Here is a 13887-nt window from a genome sequence, read left to right on the forward strand (position 1 = left end):
AGGTGCTGAGAAGAAGGCATATACTTTTGGTTTAGGACAGAATGTTTTGTAGCTATCTGTTAAGCAATTTGTTTCATAACTTCTGTTAGTTTCACTGTGTCCCTGTTTAGTTTCTGTTTCCATGATCTGTCTATTGATGAAAGTGGTGTGTTGAAGTCTCCCACTATTATTGTATGAGGTGCAATGTGTGCTTTGAGCTTTACTAAAGTGTCTTTAATGAATGTGGCTGCCCTTGCATTTGGAGCATAGATATTCAGAATTGAGAGTTCCTCTTGGAGGATTTTACCTTTAATGTGTATGAAGTGTCCCTCCTTGTCTTTTTTTTTTTTTTTTTTGCTAACTTTGGGTTGGAAGTCGAAATTTATTCGATATTAGAATGGCTACTCTAGCTTGTTTCTTCAGACCATTTGCTTGGAAAATTGTTTTCCAGCCTTTCACTCTGAGGTAGTGTCTGTTTTTTTTTTTTTTTTTTTCCCCCTGAGATGGGTTTCCTGTGAGCAGCAGAATGTTGGTTCCTGTTTGTGTAGCCAGTCTGTTAGTCTGTGTCTTTTTTGGGGAATTGAGTCCATTGATATTAAGAGATATTAAGGAAAGGAATTGTAGCTTCCTTTTATTTTTGTTGTTAGAGTTGGCATTCTGTTTTTGTGGCTGTCTTCTTTTTGTTTTGTTGAGGGATTACTTTCTTGATTTTTCTAGGGTGTGATTTCCGTCCTTGTATTGTTTTTTTGGTTTTTGTTTTTTTTTGTTTTGTTTTGTTTCTTTTTTTTCTGTTATTATCCTTTGAAGGGCTGGATTTGTGGAAAGATAATGTGTGAATTGGTTTTGTCGTGGAATACTTTGGTTTCTCCATCTATGGTAATTGAGAGATTGGACGGGTATAGTAGTCTGAGCTGGCATTTGTGTTCTCTTAGTGTCTGTATAACATCTGTCCAGGCTCTTCTGGCTTTCATAGTCTCTGGTGAAAAGTTTGGTGTAATTCTGATAGGCCTGCCTTTATATGTTACTTGACCTTTCTCCCTTACTGCTTTTAATATTCTCTTGTTATTTAGTGCATTTGTTGTTCTGATTATTTTGTGTCGGGAGGAATTTCTTTTCTAGTCCAGTCTATTTGGAGTTTTGTAGGCTTCTTGTATGTTCATGGGCATCTCTTTCTTTAGGATTGGGAAGTTTTCTTCTATAATTTTGTTGAAGATATTTGCTGGACCTTTAAGTTGAAAATCTTCATTCTCATCAACTCCTATTATCCACAGGTTTGGTCTTCTCACTGTGTCCTGGATTTCCTGAATGTTTTGAGTTAGGATCTTTTTGCATTTTTTATTTTCTTTGATTGTTGTGTTGATGTTCTCTATGGAATCTTCTGCACCTGAGATTCTCTCTTCCATCCTTTGTATTCTGTTGCTGATTCTCGCATCTATGTTTCCAGATTTCTTTCCTAGGGTTTCTATCTTCAGCGTTGCCTCACTTTGGGTTTTCTTTATTGTGTCTACTTCCCTTTTTATGTCTTGGATGGTTTTATTCAATTCCATCACCTGTTTGGTCGTGTTTTCCTGCAATTCTTTAAGGGATTTTTGTGTTTCCTCTTTAAGGTCTTCTACCTGTTTAGCAGTGTTCTCCTGTATTTCTTTAAGTGAGTTATTAAAGTCCTTTTTGATGTCCTCTACCATCATCATGAGATATGCTTTTAAATCTGGGTCTAGCTTTTCGGGTGTGTTGTGGTGCCCAAGACTAGGTGGGGTGGGAGTGCTGGGTTCTGATGATGGTGAGTGGTCTTGGTTTCTGTTAGTAGGATTGTTACATTTGCCTTTCGCCATCTGGTAATCTCTGAAGCTAGTTGTTATAGTTGTCTCTGGTTAAAGCTTGTTCCTCAGATGACTCTGTTACCCTTTATCAGGAGACCTGGGAGACTAGCTCTCTCCTTAGTTTCAGTAGTCAGAGTATTCTCTGCAGGCAAGCTCTCTTCTTGCAGGGAACGTGCCCAGATATCTGGTGTTAGAACCTGCCTCCTGGCAGAAGTTGTGTTACACTCACCAGAGGTCTTAGGGTCCCGTGGGGGATCCTGCGTGGGTCCTTGCAGGTGTCCAGAGACCCACGGCCAAGGCACCCCTGGTGCTGGAGTGGACCGGAAGGGACTTGTACCCCTGATCAGGCCGGGTTATCTGCTTCCCTAGTTAATGCAGTCTCAGGTCTGGCACGATTGGATTGGAGCAGACGCTGTGTTCCACTTACCAGAGGTCTTAGGATCCCATGGGGGATCCTGTGTGGCTCCTTGCAGGTGTCTGGAGACTCTGCGGGCAAGGCACCCCGGTGCTGGCATGGACCGGAAGGGACTTGTCAGGCTTCTACTCTTTGGTTTCATTTTTCATACAGAAAAGTTTTAGTTATATAAGTTCCATTTATTAACAGATAATCTTAGTGACTACACTATCAGGGTTCTGTTCAGAAAGTTGTCTCCTATGTCAATATACTCAAGGAGGTTCCATTTTTCTCTTCTATCAAATGTAGTGTGTCTTATTTATGTACAGATGATCCATGTGGAACATCACTGATGAAACCTTAATTTTTCCAGGGTGTATTTCTAGCTTCTTTATCAAAAATAAGGTGTATGTAGCTTTTTGTATTCTTGCTGGGTCTTCAATTTGATTCCATTGATGAATATGTCTTTCTTATACCAAAAACATGCAGTTTTTAATGTCTATAGCTCTGTAACCCAATTAAAATCAGAGGTAGAGATACCTTCAGTAGTTGTTTTATTTCTCAGGACTGCTATAGCTATCATCTGTTGTTGATATGAAGTTGAGAACTGTTTTACCAGTTCTATAAATAATTCTGTTGGACATTTGATGGGTGTTGCATTGAACATGTAGATTTCTTTTGGTAGAATTGCCATTATATACCATGTTAACTCTACTGATTTGTGAGCATGGAAATTTTCCATCCTCTGATATTTTCATCAACTTCTTAAAATCTTGAAAGTCTTAACATACAAGCCTTTCACTGGTTTGCCTAGAAATATATCAAGATAAGTTGGTACTGGAAATCAGTTTGGCATTTCCTCAGAAAATTGGATATCGTACTATCTGAGGATTCAGCTATACCACTCCTGGGCCTATACCCAGAAGATGCTCCAACATGTAATAAGGACACATGCTCCACTATCTTTATAGCAGCCATATTTATAATAGCCAGGAACTGGAGATAACCAAGATGTCCTTCAACAAAGAAATGGATAAAGAAAATATGGTACATTTACACAATGGAGTACTACTCAACTATTAAAAATGATGAATTCATGAAATTCTTAGGCAAATGGATAGAACTAAAAATTATCATCCTGAGTGAGGTAACCCAATCACAAAAGAACATGCATGGTATGCACTCACTGATAAGTGGATATTAGCCCAGAAGCTCAGAATACTCAACATGCAATTCACAAACCAAAAGAAGCATAAGAAGGAGGACCAAATTGTGGATACTACTTTGGCCCTTCTTAGAAGGGGGAACAAAATACCCATGGAAGGAGTTACAGAGACAAAGTGTGGAGCAGAGCTTGAAGGAATGGCCACCCAGAGACTGCCCCACCAGGGGATCCATCCCATATAAAATCACCAAACCCAGATACTATTGAGGATGCCAACAAGTGCTTGCTGATAGAGGCCTGTTATACCTCTATCCTGAGAGACTCTACCAGTGGCTGACAAATACAAAAGTGAATGTGCTCAGCCAACCACTGGACTGAGCACAGGGTCCCCAGTGGAGGAGCTAGAGAAATTAGCAAGGAGCTGAAGGGGTTTGCAGCCCCATAAGAGGAACAATATGAACTAACAAGTACCCCAGAGCTCCCAGGAACTAAAACACCAACCTAAGAGTATACATGGTTGAACTCATGGCTCCAGCTGCATATGTAGCAGAGGATGACCTTGTAGGTCATCAATAGGAGGAGAGGGACTTGGTCCTGTGAAGTTTCTATGCCCCAGTGTAAGGGAATGCCAGGGCCAGGAAGCAGGAGTGGGTGGGTTTGTGAGCAGTAATAGACTTCTTCATGAAAAGCACACCAAAATGGTTATCCAATACCAAATGATTAGCATTAAATCTGTACATAAAAGTAATAATATATGGACTAACTTACACACACACACACAAAAATATATGTGTATAAATATATATGTATGTATAAACATATACATATATATGTGTAACAGTATATAAAACAGAAAAAGAGGCTACTAATTTGAAATAAGGACATAAAGGCTTTGAGAAGAGTAAAGGAAGGGAAAATTCAATGACTGAAATTTAATATCACTAAATAAAAAAGTATAAAAGCAATAGGAAACAAAACCCTGGGAATGTCTCTTGAATATTAATTTAATTTTTACTCATATTAATAAGGCTATTATATGCTGGCTTTTTCTGAAATACTATTTTTATTTTCAATATTAATAGGCATACTACAATTGTTCTTGCATTAAAGAAGGATTGACATCTCCTGATGATGAAGGTCAATATATTGATGCTGTTTCTGGAACGTGTAATACCAACTGTCTTTCATTACCTTTGTTTTTTGCCTTTTACTTTTCTGCAACTGTTTTTTCTAATCTCTGTAGTATACCTGCCCTCTTGATTATCATGGAGTAAGTATGTAATTTTTATAATTATTGAGAAGTTAGTACATAAGAATAAAAAATTTAGAAATAGTGCAAATTATTATAGCAAATGATTTCCTGTGTTTTATTGTAGTAAATATATAGAGAAAATATTCATATGGTTAAAATTTATGTATATGTGTAATTTTTCTTTTATTTATTTTACTTAGTCCTTTTATTGCATAACTTGTATAGATACTACATTTATTCTCACTTTAATTTAAAAATGCAACAAGTTTTGTAATTGCATATATTGCTCTCTAACTTTATAGCAATGTAGGTATCGATGCACCAGAAACAGCATAACTTTGAAAGAAACCTTACCTTGTAGAATATACATGATGAATCCACATTCAAGAAAATTTTAAATTGTCACATAGATGTGAGTGTAAATTTGACTTATTAGTGTGTATATTTAACTATAATTCTACAATAACACCTGGGTCATGAGAAATCATAAGTGTCAACAACAAAGGACCACAGTAACTTTTACAGTTTCAATTTATTAAATGACCCAAACTTTGCCACTTATTTGAGAGTCCAGAATATGTTTAGCCCAAATAACCACCCATTTTTACTCTTGATACATAATAAAAGAGCATTATTCTAAACTAAATCTGTTGAGTGGTTATCAAGGATGTCAGTGGCCTGACTATCCAGTAAAGACTGACCAACAACAAGAAGAAAATCAATAGCTTACTTCTGACATGTTCTCAGTTGTGCAGTGAATATAAAGACAGAAATTGTGGAATATCCAAACTAATACATAGTTTGATGAAAAAAAAAAACATGAGAGAGAATTAGAAGGAACTGAAGGGGAGGTAAAGTGAGGGGGGGGGGGTTAATCATAACACATAATGTGCCAAACTAATTTCTCTACAAAAGGTAAGGGAAATTGGAGAGATGCATGCTTTGTTTTATTCTCTATGTTGCTGTAGTTGAAGTATTTGATTCTGTATTGTTTTGGGTGGATAAAGTCTTGCTGTACAACCCAAACTGGCCTCAAACACATGACCCTTCTGCCCCAGCCTGTCCAGGACTTGGGTTGAAGTCAGATGTACATTTTAAAAAATTTTTCTTGCCTTTTTTATTAGATATTTTCTTTATTTACATTTCAAATGTTGTTCCCTTTCCTATTTTCCCCCTCTGAGAACCCCCTGTCCCCTCTCCCCTCCCATTGCTCCACAACCAACCCAGTCCTACTTCCAGGCCCTGGCATTCCCCTATACTGGAGCATAGAACCTTCACAGGACCAAGGGCCTCTCCTCCCATTGATGACCAACTAGGCCATTCCCTGCTACATATGCAGCTAGAGCCATGAATCCCACCATGTGTTTTCTTTGATTGGTGGTTTAGTCCCAAGGAGCTCTGGAATTACTGGTTAGTTCCTCCTATGGGGCTGCAAATCCCTTTAGCTCCTTGGATACTTTCTCTAGTTACTTCATTGGGAACCCTGTGTTTTGTCCAATAGATGGCTGTAAGAATCCACTTCTGTATTTGTCAGGCACTGGCAGAGCCTCTCAGGAGATAGCTTTTTCAGGCTCCTGTCAGCTAGCTCTTATTGGCATCCGCAATAGTGTTGGGGTGTGGTGGTTGTTTATTGGATGGGTCTCCAAGTGGAACAGTCTCTGGATGATCATTTCTTCAGCCTCTTCTCTGAACTTTGTCTCTGTAATTCCTTCCATGGATATTTTGTTCCCCCTTCTAAGAAGGATTGAGGTATTCACACTTTGTTCTTCCATCTTTGTAAGTTTCATGTATGTTGCAAATTATGTCTTGGGTATTCTGAGCTTCTGGGCTAATATTCACTTATCAGTGAGTGCATATAATGTTTGTTCTTTTGTGACTGAGTTATCTCACTTAGAATGATATCCTCCAGTTCCATCTATTTGTCTAAGAATTTCATAAATTCTTGTTTTTAATGTGCATCTTAATGGAATAGTTTTATCATAGTATGGAAAAAAAGGTTCAAGGCAGAAAGTGGAGAAAAGAGAAACTAAGGGTGCAATAGTGACATTTAGAGTTAATTTCATAAGTATTTGGTGGTTTGAAAAGTTTGTGTTAAAAGGGTGAGAGTTATGACTTTGTTGGGATATGGACACATCTAGAATCTTATTCAGGATTCCCATTTGGGCATCTAAAAGAACAGATCTATTAATGAAAATATAATATTCAAAGAAGAGAAATGAAAAATAACCGATACTTGAGTTGATGAAATGTCTAAGTGAGGATAGACATTTGCTATCAAGTCTGAGAACCAGAATTCAATAACTTAGAATGCACATGGAAAATGGAAATTATACCATATCTTGAAAGGATTCCTCTGACCTCAGCAGTACACCATCTCTCTCTACCTCCTTCTCCCTCTCCCTCTCCCTCTCCTTCCCCCCTTACTCACAAAAGGCAAACATATAAATTATTAGTAAATAATGTGACTTCATTAAAGTAGATATGACATATCTAATAAATGTTCTCAGCAGGGAGAGAATTATACTCCTGAAATGTGATTTTTGAGTCTTCAGCTTCTTAATGATTAAAAAAGGAATAAAACATAGTATGCCTTCACACACATATATTTTGTAAATTATGAGATGATAAAACAGAAAAATTTAGGCTGGGCTTGGTGCCGCACACCTTTAATCCCAGCACTTGGGAGGCAGAGGCAGGCAGATTTCTGAGTTCCAGGCCAGCCTGGTCTACAAAGTGAGTTCCAGGACAGCCAGGGCTATACAAAGAAACCCTGTCTCAAAAAACAAAACAAACAAACAAACAAACAAACAAACAAAAACAGAAAATTTTTAAATTATGTCTATACAAATTGAAGCTATACTGGAATTTCAGCTACTATGTTCACAATAATGTTTCTAAGGAACAAAAAACAAACGTGGCATAACTGTGTTGATCTCAACACTGAATACTAAAGCTGGAACATTGTGTGTTTGAAGCCAGTCTAGGTTATTCAGTGACTTTTGTTGAAAAGAAAAGAAGAAGAAATGTGAAGAACACCTCAGAATTTACAGATGTCATGAATTTTCTGCATATTATTCTGATCAGAGTATAAGGTTCCTCCTTTGAGATGAATGTTTTGGGATCAGGGCTGAGTATAAGAAGACAAGTCTGAGTATCTCTGGAACTGATATCACAGAAGACAAAGAATTTGCCCAGAATTTCTCTGATAAAATAATTTCAATATTATAGAAAAAGGTGTTAAGTAAATGAACATATAATCTTTGAAAGCATGACATTTCATGAAATCTCAGAATCCTAGGGATGGCATTAGAATTCATTTAAAGTAGGAGAATTTCAGAAGAAAGTTTATTATCACACACAGGAAATAACTGTAGTTTTCCACATCAATAGAGAATATATCTTGTCATTTTGAAGCCTTATATTGGGTCAAATGACTTATCAAAAGATTTTAGACACAAATTTTAGATCCAAAACAAAAGTCACTTGCAATGGACTAGTCAGCCATCATTGGAAAGAGGCCCATTGGACTTGCAAACTTTATATGCCCCAATATAGGGGAATGCCAGGGCCAAAAGAATGGGAATGGGTGGGTAGGGAAGTGGGGGGCGCTATGGGGGACTTTTGGGATAGCACTGGAAATGTAACTGAGGAAAATATGTAATAAAAATATTAAAAATTAAAAAAAGTCACTTGCAGGTGGGAGGTTTATTACTAAAAGGGCCTGTATTACATTTTACAGCGATCTCAATAAATATAGTAATGATGCATCTTCAGGTCCTAAGAAAACAAGAGTCACACAAAACTGGTAGAAAGAAGTGGATGCTCACCTGAACTCCTGTTTGGACAGTAATTACTGAATATTCACAAAGCCTTGAGCGTGATGTTCAGCATTACAAGAACTAGAAAGTGTTGGTAGATGCCTCTAATCCCAGAATTTACAAAGTTGCTGTTGGACGATCAGGAGTTCAAAGTCAGACTTGGAAATGAAGCGGCTTTGTTGCCATTCTACGTAGCATGAGACTGCCTATAAAAATAAATACATACATACATGCACACACATACATACATACACACACGCATGCACGCACACATACATACAAACATACATACATACATACATACATACATACATACAACAGAAAGTGAATACATCAGATACTCAGAAGCTGTTATTTTGTGCAATTGGTATATATAAAAAAAAGGAAAGCAACTGCAGGGCATGGCAGTGTATCTCTATAAACAGACCACTTCAGAGAAGGAAAGGTAGATATTTTTTAGTTCAAAGCCAACCTGTTCTACACAATGCTTTTCTGGTGAGCCAGGGCTACATACTGAGATAAGTCCCTATACAAATAATAGTTTTTAATAAATAAAGAAAAACAAAATGAAAGAAATTTTGAATAGGAATATGTTGTCAACTACAATCAATGAAGATAGTTTGCAATCCATGATGAGCAGGATAATTCAGAGACAGGTAGTTTTAATTAATTACATAAATGTTACAAGAATTAAAAGGTAATTAGGGTGTTAACTTTTAATAGATTTTGAGACGAGTAGAAGAGATAAAGGAGGGGGTATATGTCAGTAAAAGAGGCCAGGTGTACATACACACATGAAGGTTTGCAGCTGTGTTTTGTCTTGTTTTGCTCCCCTAGGTATGCATTCGTTTTATATTTAAAATTCTGAAAGATAGAGGCATGAGTTATGAAACTATTAGTCATAAATAGTAATGTTGAATTTTATAAACCAGTCATTTTGGATAATGTTTAAAGTTTTAGCACAAGGAAATAAATAGTGAGGAGACATGACATGGTGTTGTTTTTTTCCTTTGTTTCATTGCTTTTTTATTAATTTCCATGGGGCCTCAAGTTTCTCTTGAGGGTTAGGCCTTTCTTCCCTCACTGAGGCAAAACCAGACAGTCCTAGCTATATAAGTGTCGAGTACCTTAGACCAGCTCATTTATGATGCTTGATTGGTGGCTCAGTTTCTGAGAGATCTCAGGAGTCCTGGTTAGTTGAGACTGCTGGTCTTCCTATGAGTCACCCTCTTCCTTAGCTTCATTCAACCTTTCCCTAATTCAACCACAGGGGTCCAAGTCTTCAGTCCACTGGTTGCATGTAAGTATCTGCATCTGTCTCAGTCAGATCTATCTACTGTTTGTTGGGCCCCTAAGAGGATAGCCATATTAAGCTCCTGTCTGTAAGCTCATGACAGCATCAGTAATAGTGTCAGGCCTTGAAACCTCCAATTGAGATGTTGGACCAGTCACTGAACCACATTTCCCTCAGTCTCTTCTCCATTTTTGTCCATGCTGTTCTTTGAGACAGGAACAATTCTGGGTCAGAATTTTTGACTGTGGGATGGCAACCCCATTCCTCCATTTGATGTCCTGCCTTTCTCCTGGAGGGAGACTCTACAAGTTCTCTGCTGTTGGCATTTCATGTAAGGTCCTTCCTTTTCAGTCCTGAGAATTCCTCACCTTCCAGGTCTCTGGTTCCTTCCACAGGTTACCCCCACCTCTAAATTACCTCCCCATCGAGTTTGTGTATTTCTGTTTGTTCTATACTTGCCCTCAGGTCTTCTTCCTATCTCTCCCCCTCACCCTTGAAAACCATACCTTATAATGTTTCCCTTCCCCTCTCCCTCCCCTCTCTCCCACTCTGATCCCTTCCTCTCTCTGCCTCCCTTGATTGTTTTCTTCTCCATCCCAGTTGTGGTTGAAGCATCCTAACTTGGGCCCTTCTGTTTGTTAACCTTCTTGAGTTCTGTGGATTGTATCCTTAGGAACTCCATTTATTATCGAGTGCATACAATGCATGTCCTTTTGGGTGTGAGTTAACTCACACAGGCTGATATTTTCTAGTTCAACTCATTTGCCTGAAAAATTCATGATGTACTCGTTCTTAACAGATGAATAGTATTCCATATTGTAAATGAACTACATTTTCTTTATCCTTTCAGTTGTGGGACATCTGGGATGTTTCCAGCTTCTGGCTATCACAGATAAGGCTGCCATGAACACAGTGGAGCACAGACCCCTGTTGCATGGTGTGGCATCTTTTGTATATATGTTCAAGGTAGATCTATTACAATTTTCTGAAGAAACTCAGGCTGATTTCCAGAATGGCTGTACAAGTTTCCAATCCCACAAGCAATAGAGGAGTGTTCCTTTTCTCCACCCCCTCACCAGCATGCTCCCACCTGAGATTTTGATCTCAGCCATTCTGATTGGTGAAAGGTAGACTCTCAGAGTCATTTTGATTTGTAATTTCCTGATGACTAGGGACTTTGAACATTGCTCTAAGTGCTTCTCAGCCATTCAAGATTCTTCTCTTGTGAATTTTTTGTTTAGATCTATGCACCATTTTTTTGGTTGGGTTTCTGTGTTTTGGATGTGAGCTTTTTGAGTTCTTCATGTATTTTGGATATTAGCGCTCTATTGGATGTGAGGTTAGTGTAGATTTTTTTCCCAATCTGTAGGTTGTGTATCTGTCCTATTGACTGTGTCTTTTGCCTTATAGAAACTTTTCAGCCTCCTGAGGTCTCATTTATCAATTCTTGATCTTAGAGCCTGAGCCACTGGCATTCTGTTTAGGAAATTTGCCCCTGTGCCAGTGAGTTCAGGGCTCTTTTCCAACTTTTCTTCTATTACCTGGTATTATGTTGATGTTCTTGATTGACCTGGACTGTCCAAATACCTATTCAATATAGTACTTGAAATTCTAGCTAGAACAACATGACAACAGGAAATTAAGGGGCTACAAATTGGCAAAAAAGTCAAAGTATAACTATTTGCAGATGGCATAATAGTATAAATAAGTGAACCCAAAAAATTCTACCAGAGACATTCTAAAACTGATAAAGAAATTGAGCAAGTTAGCTGGATATAAAATTAACTCAAATTGGTAGCCTGCCTTTATACAAATGCTAAATGGGCTGAGAAAGAAAATAGGAAAACAACACCCTTCACAATAGTCATAAATAATAAAAAATATCTTGGGGTAACTCTAACCAAACAAGTGAAAGATCTGTGTGATAAGAACTTCAATACACTCAAGAAAGAAATCAAAAACCTCAGAAAATAGAGAGATCACCAATGCTAATGTTGGTAGGATTAACATAGTAAAAATGGCTATTCAACCAAAAGCAATCTACAGATTCCACTCAATCCCTATCAAAATTCTAACACAATTCTTCACAGGCATGGAAAAAGTAATTCTCAATTTCATATGGAAAAATAAAATCCCAAGCTAGGGAAAACAATTCTAAACAATTCAAGAAATTCTGGATGAAACATCATCTCTGACCTCAAACAATACCATAAAGCAGTAGTGATAAAACCTGCATGGGATTGGAACACAGACAGGCAGGTCGATCAGTGGATTAGAATTGAAGACCCTGATCTTTGACAAAGAAGTCAAAAATATACAATGGACAAACGACAGCATATTCAATAACTAGTGTGGTCTAACTGCTTATCTGTATGTAGAAAAATGAAAATCGCAGGGTGTGGTGGCACACACCTTTGATCCCAGCACACGGGAGGCATAGGCAGGTGTATTTGTGAGTTTGAGGTCAGCCTGGTCTACAGAGTAAGTTCCAGGATAGCCTGGACTACAGAGAAACCCTGTTTGAAGAAAGAAACACACACACAAAAAAAGAAAAATAAGAAAAATGAAAATCAATACATATTTGTCACAAAGCATAAGGTGTTGATTTAAAATGCAAATCTAATTTCTTTTGCTTCTTAAACAAATATTTGATGTCTTCAATCAGAAAAACAATGGAAGAGTGGAAGTTAGAAAGCTAGAATGGCAAAGAACACCAAAAGAAGACCTACAGAGTCAACTAACCTGGGTGTCAGAGTCTGAGCCACTAACCAAAGAGCATGTAGAGGCTGGACCTACGCCCCTACATATTTGTAGCAGAAGTGAAGCTTGGTCTTCATGTTCATCCCCTAACAAGTGGATCAATGTCTGTCTCTGACTAGTGTGCCTGTCTTGGTTCAGCTTCCTCTAAGTAAACAGTCTTTTGGGGCCTCAGTGAGAGAGAATGTACTTGGGTGTGCTGTGACTGGATAGCCCAGAGAGGACAGCTATACAAGATGGCTTGGGGGCTCTGTGATCAGGGGGTACTGAAAAATTTTTACAAATCTGTGTAACCTTATCTTGTAAAAAAAACAAAAATGAAATAAAAACCATCTTAAGTTTTACTCCTGAATGTACATAATATATTTTAGATCTCTCTTTTTACCATTTCATCTGCTCCTGCTGAACTTTTCTTCTTCCCAACAAGCCTTATCTACCATTAATGATGTGTTTCTGTGTATGGCTTGACAAATTAGACTTGTTTCCATCCGTGTGGGTGAGTGTCTCCTCTTTTAAATGATGTAAAGTTATTTTTCATTAATTTTAATTAGGAGTTGTGAATATAATAATACCACATGAAAGAGGGGAAACCCAGAAATTAGGATGATTCAAGTAAAATAGAATAAAGTTGCAACCAAATGCAGGCTGGAGGTAAGGAATGACATTTCATAGTATGTTGTGCAGCCCCTATGCTGTGCTGGGAATGAGAGTGAGAGAGGAGCCCTTGTAAGGAAGACAACCTTCTGTAGAACTCACTCCCCCCAAGTAACCATGAAGAGAAGCCTGAAGGTAAAGAGTGGGCTTAAGCTCTCTCCTTCAATAAAAATGCCATTTAGTTAGAACTCAATCAAAGGCCAGAATGTTAAGTGTAGGCTTACTGATACAATTTATGGAGTGTAGAATCCACCAAAACCAGCAAACTAGGAAAATACAGAGTGGACTTAACAATGCTGAAACGGATTCTAAGCAACTCCATATCTGGCAGAGGGAAGAAAGTAAACGTGAGAGCTAGACAGAGCTGAGTTGTTTCAGGAAAATGTTGCTCAGGTTGCTTTGATCCATAAAGTTCTTTCCCATGGGAAGAATTATGGGGTTTGAGTTTCTAGTTGTCGTGTTAAATAATGGGTAAATGGATAGATATACTCTGTGTTCATAGGCCAAATTGAACTTTTGTCAACCAGCTAAATATTTGTAGTATAAATTAAATATGACATATACATTTAAAAACATAAACCTAGCATGTGACACTCACAGGTAAGATCATTGCTGTTTGCTTTCAGAAGTGTACCCACCAGTTGGAATTCAATGAGCCTGGGTGTGATGTTTACAGTTTGGAGATTCATTGGTATGTGTTTTCAGCTCTATTCAATGTACAAAATTGTTCATCATTGATATGTAAATTTTCATG

At 37.8% G+C, this 13887-nt stretch overlaps 1 protein-coding gene across 1 annotated transcript in view; it reads left to right on the forward strand.

The window, feature by feature from the left end:
- The window catches only part of LOC110305413 (solute carrier organic anion transporter family member 6C1-like), a 144914-nt gene that overhangs the window by 111005 nt on the left and 20022 nt on the right, over nt 1-13887 (forward strand). The window contains exons 10-11 of the mRNA XM_085844251.1: nt 4441-4628; nt 13760-13824. Coding sequence (XP_085700377.1) covers nt 4441-4628; nt 13760-13824 — 253 coding nt within the window. The remainder of the gene's footprint in view (nt 1-4440; nt 4629-13759; nt 13825-13887) is intronic.

The sequence above is a fragment of the Mus caroli genome, unplaced genomic scaffold (assembly GCF_978045245.1).
Source record: "Mus caroli unplaced genomic scaffold, Mus_caroli_1 scaffold_1, whole genome shotgun sequence".
NCBI classification, from domain to species: domain Eukaryota; kingdom Metazoa; phylum Chordata; class Mammalia; order Rodentia; family Muridae; genus Mus; species Mus caroli.